This window comes from Hordeum vulgare, chromosome 5H (assembly GCF_904849725.1).
Source record: "Hordeum vulgare subsp. vulgare chromosome 5H, MorexV3_pseudomolecules_assembly, whole genome shotgun sequence".
In the NCBI taxonomy this organism is placed as follows: Eukaryota; Viridiplantae; Streptophyta; class Magnoliopsida; order Poales; family Poaceae; genus Hordeum; species Hordeum vulgare.
In genome coordinates this window covers 475975148-475986920 of record NC_058522.1, presented here as the reverse complement: position 1 = coordinate 475986920, position 11773 = coordinate 475975148, and the positions used below count along the sequence as shown (strand labels likewise).

Sequence of the window (11773 nt, the reverse complement as noted above, 5' to 3'; positions counted from 1 at the left end):
CAATTATTTAGGTTTAACACCAATCCCGATGGTAGAGGGAGCGTGCGACGTTTGATCATATCAATCTTGGAAACACTTCCAACACGTATCGTCACCTCGCCTTTAGCTAGTCTCCGTTTATGACGTAGCTTTTATTTCGCGTCACTAATCACTTAGCAACCGAACCGGTATCCAATACCCTCGTGCTACTAGGAGTACTAGTAAAGTACAAATCAACATCATGTATATCAAATACACTTCTTTCGACTTTTGCCAGCCTTCTTATCTACCAAGTATCTTGAGTTGCTCCGCCTCAGTGATTGTTCCCCTCATTACAGAAGAACTTAGTCTCGGGTTTGGGTTTAATCTTGGGTCTCTTCATTAGTGCAGCAACTGTTTTGCCGTTTCACGAAGTATCCCTTCTAGCCCTTGCCTTTCTTGAAACTTAGTGGTTTTACAAACCATCAACTATTGATGCTCCTTCTTGATTTCTACTTTCGCAGTGTCAAACATTGCGAATCGCACAAGGATCATTGTATCTATCCTTGATATGTTATAGTTCATCACGAAGCTCTCACAGCTTGGTGGCAGTGACTTTGGAGAACTATCACTATCTCATCTGGAAGATTAACTCCCACTTGATTCAAGCGATTGTCGTACTCAGACAATCTGAGCACATGCTCAACGATTGAGCCTTTTCTCCTGTGCTTTGTGGACAAAGAATCTTGTCGGAGGTCTCGTACCTCTTAACAAGGGCACAACCATGAAATCACAATTTCATCTCTTCGGAACATCACTTATGTTCCGTGACGTTTTACAACGTTTTCGGCGCCTTGCTTCTAAGCCATCAAGTATCTTGCACTGAACTATCGTGTAGTCATCAGCAACGTGTATGTCGGATGTTCATAGCATCCACAGACGACGCTCGAGGTGCAGCACACTGAGTGGTGCATTAAGGACATAAGCCTTCTGCGTAGCAACGAGGACAATCCTCGGTTTTACAGACTCAGTCTGCAAAGGTTGCTACTATCAATTTTCAACTAAATTTTCTCTAGGATCATATAAAAATAGTAGAGCTATAGCGCAAGCTACATCGTAATTCGCAAAGACCATTAGACTATGTTCATGACAATTAGTTCAATTAATCATATTACTTAAGAACTCCCACTCAAAAAGTACATCTCTCTAGTCATTTGAGTGGTACATGATCCAAATCCGCTATCTCAAGTCCGATCATCACGTGAGTCGAGAATAGTTTCAGTGGTAAGCATCCCTATGCTAATCATATCAACTATACGATTCATGCTCAACCTTTCGGTCTCATGTGTTCCGAGGCCATGTCTGCACATGCTAGGCTCGTCAAGCTTAACCCGAGTGTTCCGCGTGTGCAACTGTTTTGCACCCGTTGTATGTGAACGTTGAGTCTATCACACCCGATCATCACGTGGTGTCTCGAAACGAAGAACTGTCGCAACGGTGCACAGTCGGGGAGAACACAATTTCGTCTTGAAATTTTAGTGAGAGATCACCTCATAATGCTACCGTCGTTCTAAGCAAAATAAGGTGCATAAAAGGATTAACATCACATGCAATTCATAAGTGACATGATATGGCCATCATCACGTGCTTCTTGATCTCCATCACCAAAGCACCGGCACGATCTTCTTGTCACCGGCGTCACACCGTGATCTCCATCATCATGATCTCCATCAACGTGTAGCCATCGGGGTTGTCGTGCTACTCATGCTATTACTACTAAAGCTACATCCTAGCAAAATAGTAAACGCATCTGCAAGCACAAACGTTAGTTATAAAGACAACCCTATGGCTTCTGCCGGTTGCCGTACCATCGACGTGCAAGTCGATATTTCTATTACAACATGATCATCTCATACATCCAATATATCACATCACATCGTTGGCCATATCACATCACAATCATACCCTGCAAAAACAAGTTAGACGTCCTCTAATTTTGTTGTTGCATGTTTTACGTGGTGACCAAGGGTATCTAGTAGGATCGCATCTTACTTACGCAAACACCACAACGGAGATATATGAATTGCTATTTAACCTCATCCAAGGACCTCCTCGGTCAAATCCGATTCAACTAAAGTTGGAGAAACCGTCACTTGCCAGTCATCTTTGAGCAAAGGGGGTTACTCGTAACGATGAAACCAGTCTCTCGTAAGCGTACGAGTAATGTCGGTCCAAGCCGCTTCAATCCAACAATACCGCGGAATCAAGAAAAGACTAAGGAGGGCAGCAAAACGCACATCACCGCCCACAAAACCTTTTGTGTTCTACTCGAGAAGACATCTACGCATGAACCTAGCTCATGATGCCACTGTTGGGGAACGTCGCAAGGGAAACAAAATTTTTCCTACGCGCACGAAGACCTATCATGGTGATGTCCATCTACGAGAGGGGATGAGTGATCTACGTACCCTTGTAGATCGTACAGCAGAAGCGTTAGTGAACGCGGTTGATGTAGTGGAACGTCCTCACGTCCCTCGATCCGCCCCGCGAACAATCCCGCGATCAGTCCCACGATCTAGTACCGAACGGACGGCACCTCCGCGTTCAGCACACGTACAACTCGACGATGATCTCGGCCTTCTTGATCCAGCAAGAGGGACGGAGAGGTAGAAGAGTTCTCCGGCAGCGTGACGGCGCTCCGGAGGTTGGTGATGATCTTGTCTCAGCAGGGCTCCGCCCGAGCTCCGCAGAAACGCGATCTAGAGGAAAAACTATGGAGGTGTGTGGTCGGGCAGCCGTGAGAAAGTCGTCTCAAATCAGCCCTAAAACCTCCGTATATATAGGTGGGAGGGAGGGGAGGAGGCAGCCTCAAAACCTAAAGGTTTGGCCGAAATTGGAGGTGGAGGAGTCCTACTCCAATCCTACTTGGAGTAGGATTCCACCTTCCCACTTGGAAACTCTTTCCACCTTGTGTTTTTTCCTTCTCAAACCTTATGGGCCTTAGTGGGAACTTATTCCAGCCCACTAGGGGCTGGTTTATCTCTTCCCATAGCCCATGAGACCCCTTGGGGCGTGACACCCCTCCCGATGGTCCCCGGCACCCCTCCCGGCACTCCCGGTACACTACCGATGAGCCCGAAACTTTTCCGGTAATGCCCGGAAACTTTCCGGTAACCAAATGAGGTCATCCTATATATCAATCTTCGTCTACGGACCATTCCGGAAACCCTCGTGACGTCCGTGATCCCATCCGGGACTCCGAACAACATTCGGTAACCAACCATATAACTCAAATACGCATAAAACATCGTCGAACCTTAAGTGTGCAGACCCTGCGGGTTCGAGAACTATGTAGACATGACCCGAGAGACTCCTCGGTCAATATCCAATAGCGGGACCTGGATGCCCATATTGGATCCTACATATTCTACGAAGATCTTATCGTTTGAACCTCAGTGCCAAGGATTCGTATAATCCCGTATGTCATTCCCTTTGTCCTTCGGTATGTTACTTGCCCGAGATTCGATCGTCAGTATCCGTATACCTATTTCAACCTCGTTTACCGGCAAGTCTCTTTACTCGTTCCGTAATACAAGATCCCGCAACTTACACTAAGTTACATTGCTTGCAAGGCTTATGTGTGATGTTGTATTACCGAGTGGGCCCCGAGATACCTCTCCGTCACACGGAGTGACAAATCCCAGTCTTGATCCATACTAACTCAACTAACACCTTCGGAGATACCTGTAGAGCATCTTTATAGTCACCCAGTTACGTTGCGACGTTTGATACACACAAAGCATTCCTCCGGTGTCAGTGAGTTATATGATCTCATGGTCATAGGAATAAATACTTGACACGCAGAAAACAGTAGCAACAAAATGACACGATCAACATGCTACGTCTATTAGTTTGGGTCTAGTCCATCACATGATTCTCCTAATGATGTGATCCCGTTATCAAGTGACAACACTTGCCTATGGCCAGGAAACCTTGACCATCTTTGATCAACGAGCTAGTCAACTAGAGGCTTACCAGGGACAGTGTTTTGTCTATGTATCCACACAAGTATTGTGTTTCCAATCAATACAATTATAGCATGGATAATAAACGATTATCATGAACTAAGAAATATAATAATAACTAATTTATTATTGCCTCTAGGGCATATTTCCAACAAGCATCCCTATGCTAATCATATCATCTATATGATTCATGATCGACCTTTCGGTCTCATGTGTTCCGAGGCCATGTCTGCACATGCTAGGCTCGTCAAGCTTAACCCGAGTGTTCCGCGTGCGCAACTGTTTTGCACCCGTTGTACGTGAACGTTGAGTCTATCACACCCGATCATCACGTGGTGTCTCGAAACGACGAACTGTAGCAACGGTGCACAGTCGGGGAGAACACAATTTCGTCTTGAAATTTTAGTGAGAGATCACCTCATAATGCCACCGTCGTTCTAAGAAAAATAAGGTGCATAAAAGGATTAACATCACATGCAATTCATAAGTGACATGATATGGCCATCATCACGTGCTTCTTGATCTCCATCACCAAAGCACCGGCACGATCTTCTTGTCACCGGCGCCGCACCATGATCTCCATCAATGTGTCGCCATCGGGGTTGTCGTGCTACTTATGCTATTACTACTAAAGCTACATCCTAGCAAAATAGTAAACGCATCTGCAAGCACAAACATTAGTATAAAGACAACCCTATGGCTCCTGCCGGTTGCCGTACCATCGATGTGCAAGTCGATATTATCTATTACAACATGATCATCTCATACATCCAATATATCACATCACATCGTTGGCCATATCACATCACAAGCATACCCTGCAAAAACAAGTTAGACGTCCTCTAATTTTGTTGTTGCATGTTTTACGTGGTGACCATGGGTATCTAGTAGGATCGCATCTTACTTACGCAAACACCACAACGGAGATATATGAGTTGCTATTTAACCTCATCCAAGGACCTCCTCGGTCAAATTCGATTCAACTAAAGTTGGAGAAACCGACACTTGCCAGTCATCTTTGAGCAACGGGGTTACTCGTAGCGATGAAACCAGTCTCTCGTAAGCGTACGAGTAATGTCGGTCCAAGCCGCTTCAATCCAACAATACCGCGGAATCAAGAAAAGACTAAGGAGGGCAGCAAAACGCACATCACCGCCCACAAAAACTTTTGTGCTCTACTCGAGAAGACATCTACGCATGAACCTAGCTCATGATGCCACTGTTGGGGAACGTCGCAAGGGAAACAAAAAATTTCCTACGCGCACGAAGACCTATCATGGTGATGTCCATCTACGAGAGGGGATGTGTGATCTACGTACCATTGTAGACCATACAGCAGAAGCGTTAGTGAACGCGGTTGATGTAGTGGAACGTCCTCACGTCCCTCGTTCCGCCCCGCGAACAATCCCGCGATCAGTCCCACGATCTAGTACCAACGGACGGCACCTCCGCGTTCAGCACACGTACAGCTCGACGATGATCTCGGCCTTCTTGATCCAGCAAGAGAGACGGAGAGGTAGAAGAGTTCTCCGGCAGCGTGACGGTGCTCCGGAGGTTGGTGATGACCTTGTCTCAGCAGGGCTCCGCCCGAGCTCCGCAGAAACGCGATCTAGAGGAAAAACCGTGGAGGTATGTGGTCGGGCTGCCGTGGAAAAGTCGTCTCAAATCAGCCCTAAAACCTCCGTATATATAGGTGGGAGAGGGGGAGCCTTGCCTTGGGGCTCAAGGAGCCCCAAGGGGGTCGGCCGAGTCAAAGGGGGGAAGGACGCCCCCCCCCCAAACCGAGTCCTACTTGGTTTGGTGGGTGGAGTCCCTCTTTCCTTTCCCACCTCCCTTTTTTTTCTTTTCTCTTTGATTTTTCTTCCAATGCGCATAGGGCCCTTTTGGGCTGTCCCACCAGCCCACTAAGGGCTGGTGCGCCACCCTCAAGGCCTATGGGCTTCCCCGGGGTGGGTTGCCCCCCCCCCCCCCCCCCGGTGAACTCCCGGAACCCATTCGTCATTCCTGGTACATTCCCGGTAACTCCGAAAACCTTCCGGTAATCAAATGAGGTCATCCTATATATCAATCTTCGCTTCCGGACCATTCCGGAAACCCTCGTGACATCCGTGATCTCATCCGGGACTCCGAACAACATTTGGTAACCAACCATATAACTCAAATACGCATAAAACAACGTCGAACCTTAAGTGTGCAGACCCTGCGGGTTCGAGAACTATGTAGACATGACCCGGGAGACTCCTCGGTCAATATCCAATAGCGGGACCTAGATGCCCATATTGGATCCTACATATTCTACGAAGATCTTATCGTTTGAACCTCAGTGCCAAGGATTCATATAATCCCGTATGTCATTCCCTTTGTCCTTCGGTATGTTACTTGCCCGAGATTCGATCGTCAGTATCCGCATACCTATTTCAATCTCGTTTACCGGCAAGTCTCTTTACTCGTTCCGTAATACAAGATCCCATAACTTACACTAAGTCACATTGCTTGCAAGGCTTGTGTGTGATGTTGTATTACCGAGTGGGCCCCGAGATACCTCTCCGTCACATGGAGTGACAAATCCCAGTCTTGATCCATACTAACTCAATGAACACCTTCGGAGATACCTGTAGAGCATCTTTATAGTCACCCAGTTACGTTGCGACGTTTGATACACACAAAGTATTCCTCCGGTGTTAGTGAGTTATATGATCTCATGGTCATAGGAACAAATACTTGACATGCAGAAAACAGTAGCAACAAAATGACACGATCAACATGCTACGTCTATTAGTTTGGGTCTAGTCCATCACGTGATTCTCCTAATGACGTGATCCAGTTATCAAGCAACAACACTTTGTTCATAATCGGAAGACACTGACTATCTTTGATCAACTGGCTAGCCAACTAGAGGCTTGTTAGGGACAGTGTTTTGTCTATGTATCCACACATGTAAATGAGTCTTCATTCAATACAATTATAGCATGGATATAAACGATTATCTTGATACAGGAATTATAATAATAACTATATTTATTATTGCCTCTAGGGCATAATTCCAACAGAAAAGTCATGACTCATTATTTTTGCGTTCTTCCACCATTCAGCATCTTGTTTGACAATGTTTCTCTCATAGTCCCACCCACCAGCAGTCTCCTTCAACTTGAGTTTTCTGAAGTTGCTGTAATCAGTCTTCAACTTATCCCACTTGTTTTTCAGTTGGAGCCTGGTGTACTCCAGATGTGTTCTGACTTTGAAATCATTTGCAACTTCCTCATAAGCATTTGGAGTCAGGTGCTTGTCTGGCCTGTTGTCAGCACACACTTGTTGGACAAAGAGCTCGGTCAAGATCGTAGTATTTTCATCACTCCAATCAGTAGACATTCTTCAAGAAAATTACATATTAATTGCAAGCATTACAAGTGAACATGTATTGATGAAAAATCATCAATGAGGCTCCTAGTTACATGCTAGCAAAGACCATGGCGAAAAAGAATCAGCAAAGCTACTCTAGTACGAACAAATAATAAATACTACTGTAAGATTTCATTTGGGACTAACTCCGCACACTAAAGATAATATCGCGAGAACATTGATTCCATTGCGTTCATAATCATCCACTAACTCCGCCCACTAAACCAACCGATGAAACAACATTCAGACCAATTCGATACTTTCAAAACACGTATCAGTATGACTGTATGAAGAAACACATTTAAATTCAGATAACGTTTCTGCATACCCAGAATTTGGCGCTCATTCAGCTAACAACTGATTAAGCAAATACAGGGTCACTGAATCACACAAGCATGAGTAACAATGCAACAGAGTAAGATCTACTCCGTAGGATGTAGTAAGAGAGATGCAGCCAAGATCATAGCAACGGTGATTGCCTGATTCCAGTTCATGCATACACATCAAACTACACAGACCAAACCAGTACCAACGATGGAATACCATCTAAAATTTATTGTTTGTCAGCAAGGTCCTAAAACGCTGCCGGATCTGTCGGGCCTAAAACGTTGTTGCTGCTGCTGCAGCAGCGTTTGTCAGAACGGTTCCATCTGTGATTCCGGTGGTCGTTTCTGTTCATGGTTAATTCAAATGGACCTTAGAACAAAAATGGCAATTTAGGCCCGGCAGTAGCAACGGTAGCAACAAAAACTATATTTGATAGGAGAATCACGCTGACACCATATGGATCTAGCTAATGTAGAACTAATCCTTTCTAGAATTTAGAACACACTTATATTTTCTGGAATCAAGAACACACCAATCCTTTCTGGAATCAAGAACATATACAACTAATCAGGGATATGAATGAAGAACAGATAGAGGGACAAGGGTGCAGTGAGGAGATATGGATCTCACCTTGCTGGATGTGACGTGGGCCTGGATGCAGACTTTGCTGACGATGAATCCAAGCTGCCGGGGACGAGGATGAGGCCCTGTTGATCTCAGCCGCCGGAGGCCGAGGTCGCAGCCGCCTTGAGGGGGTGGGCGAGGAGATGCCGAGGTCGCAGCCGCTGGAGGCCGAGGTCGCAGCCGCCTTGAGGGGGTGGGCGAGGAGATGCCGAGGTCGCAACCGCCTTGAGGAGGGGGGCGAGGAGATGGCGAGGTCGCAACCGCTTGAGGAGGGGGACGAGGAGATGGCGAGGAGGGGGACGACCAGACGAGGAGATTGCAAGATCTAGCGGCAGGGGTAGCGGCGGAAGAGAGCTAGGATTCCATGTCGCGAGTTGTTTTGGGGAGGATGAAGGGGATCGAACAGGTATATTTTGAGGACGGAGTCGCGGGGAGTCGGACTTTAGCGACTCCGGCAAATATGACTGGGATCGGCTCCGGGAACGGTCGTTTGCCGGTGACCTTTGTCCGCTGTAGTACGAGTGACTGGCGTCCACTCTTTTGACTCCGTGGAGTTGCAGCGTTCGGCGCGCTCCTCCCGCTCCCGGAGCGGAGTTTGTGGAGTGGAGTGGATCCGAACAGGTCCTAAATATAAGTTTTTTTTTGAATTTCACCAGAGGGCTACATACGAAGCAAAATGAGTGAATATGTATTTTAAAATATGTCTATATACATCCGTATGTAGTACCCCTAGTGAAACCTCTTAAAAGACTTATACTCCGTATTTAGGAAATATGAGAATGCGTACATGCGTGCTGCATGTGAGAGGTGCCGACCAGGGTTGCGCCTTTAAGCCTAAGGCAGGGTCGAACAGCTTTAGCAGAGTACCACAAACAGGAGAAGCACTAGTCACAAAGGTGACTAAACCTCTTTTGATAGTCATCCGTCCATCAATTTATGAGTAATGATCATGATTATGAGACGACCAATATGATGTAAAATACTCGGATTCAATCCTAACATCATGCCTACTATGTCCAAAAGAATGACTCCCATCAACCAGCTCAAAATCAAATTCAAGTGCTTACAAATGACAAGAACCATCGACGTGTTCCCTTCTCTCTCACCACAGGAGCATCAAGCCACCTGCCGCGGCAGCCAGCAGCCCCAAGCAATTCGCAGCGCCGACATACCCGGCGCTCGTCGAGTCCGCCTTGCCGTTCCCGGCGCCCGCTTTGGCGCCGCCCGGGCTGGGGGCGATGTCCGACGCCCCTGACTCCGGCGCGGGCGCGGGCGCCGGCGCCAGCGGCGGGTCCTTGCTGAAGAGCTGCATGGGCAGGAGCACCTTGTTGATGGAGTAGACGGCGATGGGCTTGGTGGCGTAGACGCTGCTGGAGATCTTGGGCTTGGACCACATGGACTCGACGGTGATGGTGCCCATGTCGTCGGTGAGGTTGAGCGTGTAGGGCGAGCCGGCGAAGGTGTCCACCGGGTTGAGCACGCTGAGGTTCCTGAACTGCGCCAGCGGGTAGTACTTGGGGAAGGCGTGGTAGAGGAGCAGCGTCTTGAGCTGGTCGCCGGTGAGGTTGGAGAAGGTGGACTTCTTGAGCGCGGCGAACGCCGAGTCCTTGGGGACGAAGATGGTGATGCCCTCGTCGGTCTTGTTGGCCTGGCGCTGGAAGGTCTCGATCACGTTCGTCTTCTGCAGGTAGGTCAGGAAGGTGTGGAACGGGCCGGCCACGTCCAGGAGCGCCGCGAGGTCCACGTAGCGCGGGGCCGGCGCCGGCGCCGGCGCGAGGGACGGCGGAATCGACACCGACACCGGCGCCGGAGCGGGCGGGCTCTTCTGGGCCGATGCCGGGGAGCAGAGGAGGACGGCCAGCGCGGCGGCGGTGAAAACGGCCGCTTTGAACTCCATGGTCACGACCGCTTGCTTGCCTTCTCTTCTTCCCTGATCCAATTCCCCTGAGATGATGCAGTGAGTTTCAGAGAGCGTTACAAGTTACAACTCTGAACCTGAATGAATACTTTGAAGAGGTAGAGTACTTTGCGGTGCTTTGATCTGAGTGATCAACATGTTGCTGCTTGATCTGTCATCCGTTTGAGTGTATGTTTCAGCATTCAGATCAATAATTTCAACATCATTCGGTGATCCATCCACTCACTATCGTGACAAAGTAGGGGAAAACACACAACAAAAACATTTCAGGCGTCAGGATCACTAGATCCAGTGTAGGACCTACTACGCTATTGCGCCGCATTATAGTAAGTTAATTGTCACACCCACCAAATCACGATGCCATAGGAGTATAAAGTAGGAGTAGTTGCTTGAACAAAAGGAAGCCGTGTAGTAGATCTCAGCACAAGGACAAAAAGGCCCGAACCAACCACCAAGTTCTAACACCTTTCTGCCTGCCTAGACCAAGCGTCACACGATCTCTGCTTCGACTCGAAGAGAAAGCAATGCCATCATGTTTGACCCAAACGCAGAAATCTCATGGGCCAGGGATCATGAACTCTGAAAAAAACTACACATGCATCCTATATACACTAACGGAATGGCATGGACTTGCACAAGATGAAATCATGACAGAAGTTTGAGATTACATAACGAGTTAACGACGTTGCATTGCGAACGCAGAGGAGGATTCAAGGGGGGGAGCAAACCTGAGCAGGGCAGGGAAGGTGAGGACGGGCGAAGAAGAGAGGCTGGCAAGGGTGCTGCCGAGAGGAGGCGACGCTATATAAAAGGTTGGTGTTCCTGCTCGTGCAGGGAGGAGGAGGAGGAGGAGGAGGTGGCTAAATAATAATAATTCATTAGGTTCATATGGTGATGGGTGGCAGCTGGTGTTGCGGGTCAGTTGGTGCGGAACGGGAGCTGCTGCTGCGCTTCCTTTCTGTGTCTGTTCTCTGGTCTGTTCTTGAGTAAATCGCACTGCTTCTCGGTGGTGGTGGTACAATCGGTGTCCTCGCGTTTGGTTTAATTCCTGCACTATGTTTGGTACAATTGTGTATTGTGTCCTCCGTCCTCCTCCCAAACAAGTACTCCCTCCGTCCGCAAATATTTGTCGCATTAATGGATACAAATGAATGTATTCAGAACTAAAATACATCTAGATACATCCATTCTTATGACAAGTATTTTCGGACAGAGGGGTGCATAAGTGAGCATGGATGCACGGCCGTTTTGATTCAGCCGTCCGGTGATCTCCGACAGTACTTGGTACTGGTATTTGTCTCGCCCTTTCTACACATACACATGCTGTCCTGATATTTATGAACTTGTCCCCCTTTTTCTTCTAAAAGGTATGGAGGTAAGCGCTAGATTGGGTTTTTTATTAACAGTTCTTCATTTTGTCAGAAACCTCGCAAACTGGGTTACTGTTTTTCTTGTAAAGCCCGTTACTGCATTCCAGGGGTTGTCATTACCTTGGGGTGGTGTGATTTTCTTTGTCCTGCCA

General features: G+C 47.7%; 1 protein-coding gene across 5 annotated transcripts; it reads right to left on the bottom strand.

The window, feature by feature from the left end:
* Positions 1-9288: 9288 nt before the first annotated feature.
* Positions 9289-11092, bottom strand: LOC123395749 (fasciclin-like arabinogalactan protein 7). Of its 5 annotated transcripts, XM_045090782.1 has the most exons (5): positions 10980-11091; positions 10600-10751; positions 10359-10476; positions 9624-10277; positions 9289-9541 (listed from the first exon to the last, which is right to left on the bottom strand). In XM_045090782.1, exons 3-5 carry the CDS (start codon positions 10387-10389, stop codon positions 9450-9452), a joined length of 777 nt encoding a protein of 258 aa, XP_044946717.1. In that variant the 5' UTR covers positions 10390-10476; positions 10600-10751; positions 10980-11091; the 3' UTR covers positions 9289-9449. The 5 variants fall into 5 exon arrangements, with proteins under 5 accessions (XP_044946717.1, XP_044946713.1, XP_044946714.1 ...); XM_045090778.1 differs by having other exon boundaries at positions 9289-10277; positions 10980-11092; XM_045090779.1 differs by lacking the exon at positions 10600-10751 and having other exon boundaries at positions 9289-10277; positions 10980-11092.
* Positions 11093-11773: the final 681 nt, after the last annotated feature.